At 28.8% G+C, this 10,505-nt stretch overlaps 1 protein-coding gene across 1 annotated transcript in view; it reads left to right on the top strand.

The window, feature by feature from the left end:
- The window catches only part of LOC106677507 (coiled-coil domain-containing protein 13), a gene marked incomplete at its 3' end in the record, with an annotated part of 18,647 nt that continues 8,142 nt past the window's right edge, over positions 1-10,505 (top strand). The window contains 10 exon segments of the mRNA XM_014415488.3: positions 1-379; positions 814-900; positions 1,212-1,446; positions 1,566-1,738; positions 1,885-2,044; positions 2,177-2,400; positions 2,481-2,582; positions 4,110-4,225; positions 4,306-4,381; positions 4,876-4,995. Of these exon segments, the coding sequence (XP_014270974.1) occupies positions 200-379; positions 814-900; positions 1,212-1,446; positions 1,566-1,738; positions 1,885-2,044; positions 2,177-2,400; positions 2,481-2,582; positions 4,110-4,225; positions 4,306-4,381; positions 4,876-4,995 (1,473 nt within the window). The 5' untranslated portion in view covers positions 1-199.

Raw genomic sequence — 10,505 nt, 5'->3', positions numbered from 1 at the left:
TTAAATGACATGTGCTTCTCCACAGATGTCACAGTAGGTATAAAGTGAGAGGGATATTTTGTGTTCTTAACTGTTAACCTTTTGATTCAATCACTTTTAAAGGGGATACAATATTCAATATTAGTTGCATCTTCTGATTAGAAAATTGTTTAACATAATGCACCTTTTGAATTAAATTAATTCTTATAAACGTTTCTATATGTCCCTACTGAAAAAATTATCAGATAAGTTAGATGCTATTTTAAATGAAGAAGAAGCAGAAGATGAAACATTACAGAGCCACTCGGAAAACACAGATGCTAGAAACCAAAAGAAACAGAAGTCAAAACCAATTGTTCAACATGATGAATGGGAGGATGAAAATGACATTTCATTTTTGGTATATATATATATACATATATGTATATACATACACACACACACACACTTTATATATATATTTATTCATAATGTGTTCTTTAGTAAGGTTATGTTCAAGTTATTTATTAATTCTTATGATAATTGTGTTCAGATTTATTTTTTTAATATTTGAAGGAAATTACTTGATATATATCTCTTTGAGTTATTTTAAAACTTCTGAGGATGTTTTGCAACTATTCAATTTTCCTAATTTTGTTTTTATTATATCTGAAAAGTGATATAAATAATGGTATTTATCAAATACTTTTGAAAGCTGATTATTTAGTTTCCTTAGTGAATAATTTTTCTAATAATGATTAATTACACGGTGAAAATATTTCACCATTTTATTATATAAGAGATGATAGATATTTAAACATTAACATTTACCAATTATTCATGTATTGATTTTAGAATGTCGGTAAGAACATCAAAATAAAAAAGCCAAAGGAGGATCCTTTGTTTCCTAACGATGTAACTGTGCCAGAAACATTTACCAGAGTAAAATATTTTTTATTTTAATAAATTTAAATAACTATAATTTGGTTGCTGGATCAATAGTTAATGCTACTTGAAACCTCATCTTGTCCATTTAAAAATTAAATAATCTTGTTCATCGTTCTCTTTTAGCTTCCTTATCAACTAGTGTTACTTTTATTTTTGAGCAAACCTTATCACGAGACCTGTTAATTTCAAGACTAGCAGGTAGGCCTTGTCTAGAACTAAAACTTGTTCCTGAACCAGCAACCTTAATAATTATTATTAATTATTTATTAGGAATCATTAATAATTTATTTTTATTAATTCCATAGAAATCAAAGTTAAAATCAAAACCTATAAAAGATGTAGATAAGAGTGAAGATAAATTGGATGAGTTACAAATAAATCCGCAGGCACTGCCTCCTGTTTTGAGAGAACTAGAGAGCTCTGAAGGCTTTGTTGAAGCCAAAATGGTTGAATTGAGTAAAAAGATAAGAGAGTTGAATGCTCAGTTGGCCACTACGCAAAATAAACTGAAAATTGCAGAATCTCGTGTGGTTTCTCAAGGTAAGATTTTTTTGATATAATTTATTTTATTTGTTATTATTTCAATTTGCAATTATTATTCAAAAACACATTTTCATAAAGTATTTTTCTATTCTTCAGATATTGTGTTTTTCCTTCAGAATCGATACAAAAAGAAAGTATAGTGCCTAAAGAGGTATCAGAAGACAAGATAACTCAACTTGAAGTAGAATTAAAAGACTTGAATGACAAATACCATGCATGTAACACAAAGTTATGCGAAACCAGAAATCAGGTTCAACAATACAAGCATGAAATAAAGCTTTTACATAAGGTATGAGCTTTTAATGGTACTTTAATCTACTTAAATTTTTCTTTGTATGTTGGTACTAATTTTATACTTTTTATTAAAGATTGTTACCCTAGCTGATATTATTTTATGTTTCAAAATATATGAATGATTATTTTTCTTCCTCTAAGGCTCTTGCGAGTGAAATTGGTGATAATTTCTCAATCCATACTGTTACCAGTGAAGGATGGAGAGGTAGAGCTCAACAGATTTGCAGTTTGCAACAAAAAGTATTCGACCTTAATGAAAAATTGTCATTGACCAGCATACCATCTATAGAAAAGTCTGTGTGTGAGTATCAAAATAATTAATTTTGAAGTTGGGAAACACGTATAAGGTTTAACTAATCATACTTTCTCTCTATTCCACAATTATTTTGATTACTTATTTCTGGATTTGAAGAACTTAAATTTTTCATTGTAGCGGCAGTGCAATCATTTGAAAAAAGTCAAGACAAAGAACGTATAGCCTCACTGACAAAAGAACTTGAAGAGCTTAAATTTCAGTTAAGTGAAACAAAAAATAAAGGAGATCAGGCTCGGGCTAGAGTCAATGTACTTTCAGCAGATATTTCAGTTTTAAGGACAAAGTATGAGACCCTTGTCTCAAAAAATGATGAAGATAATAAACTCATTAATACATTAACCGTTAGTACTTTTTTGCTTTATGTTAGTTGCATTATATTTTTCATTACTTTTATAATAATGATAATATTGGTAAATTTTAGAATAAGCTAGGAAATCTATCACAAAAAAATCATGAGAAAGAGCTTCATATGGTTAAAGCACATGATGATCAATTAGCAGTTTTGAACACAGAACTAAAACAGGTATTTAATCTTACAATAAAACTTTGAATAAGGTTTTGTTTGAATAATAATAAATTAATGAATAAATAATAATAATAATAATAACTATCTGTTTGAAATAGTTAGCAATCCATTCTAGTAATTTATTACATTATTTTATTATGAATGAATAACATGGTAATGACATAACATGATTATTAATTAATTTAGTTACTTAACTATTTACTTTTAGGGATGGGGTTAGCTAATGCCAACAAACAATCTTACACTTTCAAGTTTATTTCTTATTAGTTTTTAATGTATATTATTTTATTTTTCTTTCCTCTTTCATAATTTTAATATTATTATATTCTCATATTTCCCCTTTGGGCCTTTGTAATTCAGGGTCTGGCTTTTAACTACTTTGGGGTCTGCCCTCTATTTACTCACCCATCACATCCTCATCCACATTTTAACATGTTCATTGCCCAGTGTGAATTTTTGAGTTAATGATTAAATATTGGACATATTTTATATTTGACAGTACTTATTACATTAAACTTCAAAATGGAATTTTTTAAAATTAATTGTAAAAACTTATTTGAACATTGATGATTGGTCATGGGTAATAATAAATGGAAGATGGTCCAGGTGCGGTAAAAAAACTCAAAATAGTGATTCATTAATTAAAGCAATTAATTAATTATTTTAAAATAGAATTCTGTCAATAAAGAATGCATCTCCATGACTTACCGACACATCTTAAACCTTATAAAATCCCCATAATTCTTCTTTTCTCTAGGTCCTGCTTTTCAGAAGCTCATTTTCCTGTCATGTCTTTTATCTGGTTTTATTTTTTAAATTCTCACCCACATACTTACTTTTATTACTTCATATTTTATATTTACTATCCATTCTTATTCTTTTATATTTATGTATCTTATTTTTAATTTACATTCACATGTTACTTCCTACTTAAGTATACTTACGTTAATTACTTTATTATTAATGTTTTTATTATACACTTTACAAACCTCTGTACACCTAACCTATACATTAATTGTCTATAACCTTTTATTATTCTTATTTTTACATTTCATTGTACACCTTTTTTAATTTTTCATTTACTTTGTTCATTTATGTTTTACATCATTTAGGTGTTTGTATCTTTTTTTAGTCATGATGAAGCCCTGCATCATGGGGCGAAACATTGGTTCAATATAAATAGTTTAAGTACTAATTGAGTTTTTTTTTTACCATCTGGACCATCTTCCTTTTATTTAAAAAAAAAAAAAAAAACCTATTTATCTTAACAAATAATGATGGTTATACTTTGCTGGTATGAGCTCTGTAAGTGAGATATGATGAGGAATATGTTGATACTGTATTGATGTAGATTTATATCTTTATACTAAGTATTATATTTCTAAATGACATTAAATTGAAAACAAAAAATCTTCATTAATGTCAATTCTTCTTCTCAATTGTTTGGTAGGTGTTAAAAATTAACTGTTGTTACTCCCATTTCCGTTTAATGAAATAGATTTCTGTGAAGTATTTTGTATCTAGGAACGAGTGAAAACTGATCAACTTCAAAAGATAGTTACTGAAAGAGATGCAAAAATAACAAAACTAGAAGAAAAACTCCATAATTGTCAACAGCAGGAATGTCAACTGAATGCCCAGTTAGTTTTATAAATCATAGTCAATCATAAGTGATTATTTATAAGGTATATAATTAATAATGCTATGATTTATTTTTTAGAATAAAAAATGATGGTTTTATTTTTAGACCTGAAACTTCTAGCACTGGTTCTGAAAGACCAGTTACACAACAATCTGTGAGTAAGATATTTTACAATAGTATTTTATATTTCAAAATCCAGTAATTGTTAAATACTCTCCAATTACTGATGTTAAGCTATAAATGTTTCCCTCAAATAAAAAAAAATATATATATACATACTTTTTTCTATTTTCAAAGGACTTCTGAAAATTAGCATGCATTTATTTTTTCCTTTTATCAAAAGCGTGGTGTGAAAAGTCATCTTGCCTGAAACAATTTTCATTTATAAATGAATATGACACAATCCTCATGTCATGAATCCTAATCTTTGTGTTATATAACCTTATAAGATATAAGGTATTAATATGTGCCTGTATTACCTATGAGAACAATTTTTGTTAAAATTATTTCTTAAAGATTACAAATTTTTTAAAAGAAATTAAAAAATAATCTGTTTACGTCCTAATATTTCATTAATTACCAATTTTCTTAACAAGTTTGTCTTGATAAGTCACTATTCTTGTTAACCACTTTAATTTGATTTTTTAGGTCAGTACAAGTCCATCTTATAGCCAGTCTATCGAAATTGAGAGATTACGATTAATGGAACTTATAACTGTTCTGAACAAAAGATTAGATGAAGAAAGAAAAAATCTTGATAAAGTTCAGGTCAGTCTTTGTTAAGATTACTTCAAAATCCTAAAATTTTGCTAATAGTATGATAAGTATTTACACAAATGAAAATATTTTAAGTTGATGTTTATAGATATCCACACAAGCCATCTCTCAGAAGCCAAAATCAAACATTGTTTCTGACTTGATAAAGCAAAAATAAGATTATTTTCTAAATCAAACAATAAGAGTATTGAAACAATGTGTGGGGTAGTTCTCAATGGTGATCTGAACTATTCTAAAATTGTATACTTTTATTCAAGCTCCTTGGATCTTCTTTAATCTTTCAGAGACTCTGTATAAAATCTGATAATTCTTTTGGATGTTTACCATCCATAAGACACGAGACGAGATGTTTACAATCCATTACTCCTTGTACCACTAAGTTCAGCAACTTATCTTGTAGAATCTCTCAGTGTATAGGCCTCAGAAGAGCTGTTTTTATGTTGGGCCTTAGACCATATTCCAGACTTTGTCTTTGTGTTCACAAGCTAATCATAATCTCCTTCATAGTGGAATCGCATCCCAATTTTGTCTAACTGGTAAAAAAATGAATAATGTGAAGGTTTGGTTGATCATTAAAAGAGCTCTGAGCCTCCTGAGAACATTCACCCTTGACCTTGCTTCACTATAGTCTTTACCATCAGAATATCATAATGTGTGAGAGCTGAGCTATCAGTTCATCTGCCACAATTCTCTAGAGGACCATATTGAACTGAAGGGAGGGATATTAGCATTATTCTTAACTAGCTCTTTGGTTTTAATTGAATACACTATTGAATATCTGACTCATGACTGCATGATGAGATCCCCTTTTCAAGTGAAGAGGATGCCTAGATGATTTAGGCTTGTCTATTGCAGATTTGACAACTTTCGGTTTCTCAAAGATCTCTGAACTTTTGTCTCTTTATAATACCTAAAACATACTACTGAGAAAAATGAGACAATGTATGCACAGAAATCAACAGAAGGGGTTTAGGCTATCTTTTCAGTGTGTTATTCAACCCAGGAGTGGTAGTTATATGAGATTTTATCTCACAAAAGTTTTATTTATTAAAATTTCTAATATTTTCATCAAGTTTTGCTAGTGTGACCCTTATTAATTTATTTGTAGATGTCTTATACATAATAATACTTTAGTTTTGTTTTAAACATCTCCCTCCTCCTGTGAGAGATTCTTCCATCATATAACCAACAATATCATGAAGTTTAATTTATTTATTTTTGTTCTTAAAGTGTGATTTTTGTGTTACTTACCATCTAGCAAATGACTTAAACAGATTTATGTATAGTGGTCTGTCTGAACTTGGATTCATCACATTTTAAAATCTAAGAGTGGAGTATGGAGGAACTCAAATAGTCTCCACTGTGAGCAGCTGTAGTTTATCTTTTTTTATTTATACATGTAGAAATGAATATTGGTAGTATCAATAGTCAAATTATCATCTATATATTTAATTTCAAATAATATTTCCCTTATGGAATTGATGAAGCAACTACAAAAAGGAAGGTATTTCATGTCAAATATACCTACTGCAGGTCTCATATAAATTCTTATCCATTATATTTTTTTTTAAAAAATGTGGGCAACATTTTGTTATCCTGAAGTATAATTTTCAATCGGAGCTAAATATCCATAAAACTACTAACAGCACCAAAAAACTTCATTTAAATATTATTTGCAATAGAGTGAATTATCTTTTTATATACAAGCTCTAATAGAAATCTTTAGGTGTAATAGTTCCTGATATATTTTTTTATATACCAAAAGTTTTTCCAAACAAGAAATGAACATCATGTGAATATTTTTGCTAATATCATGGAAACTCCTACTCCTATTCCAGCTATTACTCTTTAATTCAGAGCTATTAGAAAAATATACGTTGTCCGGTAGGAGTAATAGTTTCCATGATTACCCAAATTAATTATCGAAATATTGATTTTTAGTAATTTTGAAAAAAAGAAGGTACTTTTTGAAGAAGTGTATCTTGGGAATTATTGAACCTCATATTTTAGGAAACTTCTATTCCTTAAAAATAAATGTTGTAAGCTACTTTATAGTACATTCAACTAGCTTCACTTTGAGTGCTAATATACATCTGCAGGTCTGATGGTTCCTAAGAAATAGTATTCCCCAAATTATAACTACTGTATTTTCGTTATGAAATATTTGTTTTTAAAAAATTGTACTTTGGAACTATTGAAAGTAAATAGCTCTATTAGGACTAATATAGTAGCAAATTTATCCTACTTTAAATGATGTTTTATTAATTTTGTTTAGTATTGTAGATAGTTTTAGTTAGTAATGGAGCTTCAAATGAAAAATTACTTTAACTACGTACTTGAACCTTTTTGAAACAGGCTTCAACTTCAACAATTTTGAATAGAAACTGTGTATATTTTTCATTAAAGTAATAAAAAATTGGGGTGAAATAACTGCTCCCCCTCCCCCTTAGGCTCTTGGACTAAGATAGTTCTGTTTTAGTAGTCCACAAGAGCTGCTGTGTATATTAATGACAGTGGATAAGAAGTTACCAGTGTTAGTCACTTTAATTTACTTCAAAGAGTTATTAAAATAAAAATAATAAATATTGAAAAGACCTGTTAATATGACAAAATAAACTAGATGAATGTTTTCTATCGATAGTTTTTAATGCCTAAGCAACTTTATTACTTTTTAAAGAGTAGTACTTGCTGTCAACAGCATTAATGACCAAGATTTGTTAACGTTCAATAATCATAAGTCATGTTTCTTTTACAATACTCTTGTTGATTACTTTATCAGGTGCTCCCATTCGCCTGGACAATATTTTCTTATTTTTTAGTCTCTGTAAACTTTTTTCTGCATCTTTATACACTCTATTTAGTTCATTGATACTTTTCGGAACATTAGTATCAAATTGGTTTTTATCTTCGGAAACACCTTTCTTGTAGTAGTATCTATAGCTTCTAGGTTGTGCACTCTTTGGTTTGATATCCTTCCCTTTTTTAGCATCCTCTGCATGGTTGGAGATCTCATGCGCTTCTAAAGGTATTCCTGTACCATCAAGGGTTTTAAGCCTTATGTCTGTTTTGGCCTTTGATTTCTTTGCTAAAGCTTTGTTCTTTCTTTTGGTCAAGATGTCATTTATAACGGCTTCAATAGCCTTATAATTGTTAGTACTAAAGTCCTCTATATTAAATTTCTCTATACATTTCTTAGGTACTTTAAGGAATCGTTTTTTCGGCTGTGCAGGCTTTTTGGCTGGAATAACTGGTGCTTTTTTGATTGGTGCAAATGCAGATACTTGCGGAGGTGTTTCATAATTTATATTTAGTGCTGCAAGGGACTCAGCTACTCCAATTGTATTGGTCTCTTTATTGGAGACTACTTTACCAATCGATGGTGAACTGCCCATTTGACGATCTCTTTCAAAATTCGAAATCCAATTTTTCAATTGTCTACTTTCCTCTTCCATTTTTCTTAAATTAATGATACTTTTATGAAGTAAATGGCGACTTTTTAAACTTCCCTACTATTTTAATAATATTATATTTTTTAATGGTTTATAATGCTGAAGAAAATATCATTGAAATTAATTTATAACCTAATTAATGCATCATATGATTATCTATTGTTATAGATCTAAAATATTTTATTACCTACATTGAAGTTCACACGTGATTAATTTTGTCATACTTGTTTCTATACTAAAATTTATAGTCTTTTAAGGAAATTTCAAGGCAGTATTAAATATAGAATACGCGTTCTAGTTCAGTAAAACTACAAGTTAACCTAGAAGTAATTGCAAACTAATTTCTTTCAATGGATCCTAATTTAAAACTGTTTGCAAAAGATAATAATAAAAAGCTTACTATTCCCGGAGGGTGTGTAAGCCTAATATATCAGATTTTGAAATGGCTGCGTATATTTAAGTTTATAGCCTGTAAATTCTTGATGAATTACAAGTAGCTTAGATATGTAACTTAATAAAATCTAAAGAATTAAATTTTGCTAAATAACAAGGTGTCTATGTCATCTTAAATTTTGAAAAGTGTTACAGGAACATTACATAAGTTCATTAATGCCAGGATAGTGCAGTACATGTTTGTTCATACGTAGACATCCATTTGGGTGATACATACGACTAAATATGTTTACAGGATTTAGACATTTTGGAACATACATTGAAATTATATCTCGAGAAAAGTTCGATATCTGAGCATCTATTTGAAGTAGAGATGTCTATTACGACTCAATTTGAAACTCGTTAAATTCTCCCATAATGTAGTTTATAATGAGAACATCTCCATAAGAGTGGCTTACGGACATTTGCTAAAATAAATTTACAAAATGTTGATTTCTCGTTTGGGAAACAATATTGGCGTTGGAAAAACTGTATTTAGGCAAATATTAAACGTAAAGAGTTCTATTATGTTCCAATGTGAAGCTCATTAAATACACCACTAACTTTAATTAATTTATAATGAATATTTTCTTAACAATAGTAGTTTTCATGATATTTACAAAAATAAATTAAACAATGATTTTTTATCGTTATTTGGAAAAGAAAATTTTTGGTTTTGGAAAAATTGTCTCGGCAATTCTTGAACATAAAGAACACTATTAGGGCTCAAATTGAATTCCGTTGATGCACCATTAATTAGTTTATAATATTTCAGCTACTTGTAATAAAAAAATTATACGACGGCTCTTTTTGAATAATCTGTCAAATGAGTATATAGATACTCAGGGAGTGATAAAGTTTTTACCATCTTGTTTTTCAAACGTTTTACATAGGAATTCGTTTACAGAAATTGATTTAAACCTACTTAGTATACAGTTAAGTTGTAAGCTATTTTTACTAGTGTATTGTGTGTGAAAATAGTTGTAGTAGGTACTTGATCAGCTGTGCATATTTGTTTGTTCATTAAGTTCGGATTCGAACCGAGGCATGTTATGTAATTTTGCTATTATGGAAGCACAAAAATACCAAACGTTTTTGCAATAAAGGTTAAACTAATTCGGTTTTCAAATGGTCAAAATAATACAACTTAACTTGTTCGTCGATTCTCACATTTGGCGCACGGCTTGATTGTCAGGCTATACAAGTCAAAATGAACCTAAAATGAAAATCTACCTATACTCGAATCAAAAGTTAATCGTGCTTAATATTCTAAAATATTTTTAAAAAATGTATTGACAGGATATTCAATGTGGTAGTCAGACAATATGCTGATTGTCAATTTTGTATTTGTCAGATGTGGATATAAATAAAAAGAGAGAAAAAAAAAATTAGTGGATAGGTTAGTCCAGAAGCACGAAAAAAAAGTTATTTCACACCATTTTTTACTTTAATGGAAACTATATATAGTTACTTGTAGAAATTGATGGCTCTACCAAATGTTGTTGGGAGGAATAAATAATGACTACTGTTTCAAAACGTTATAAAAACAGATTTTTCCTTTCGTTGCCCCATGTCTCTGTTGTTTGTTTGTTAGTTTTGAAAGGGCGTTTAACAGCCTGG

This window comes from Halyomorpha halys, unplaced genomic scaffold (genome assembly GCF_000696795.3).
Source record: "Halyomorpha halys isolate HHAL.00 unplaced genomic scaffold, Hhal_1.1 Scaffold100.1, whole genome shotgun sequence".
Taxonomy (NCBI): domain Eukaryota; kingdom Metazoa; phylum Arthropoda; class Insecta; order Hemiptera; family Pentatomidae; genus Halyomorpha; species Halyomorpha halys.
This window is presented reverse-complemented; position numbering and strand designations above follow the sequence as displayed.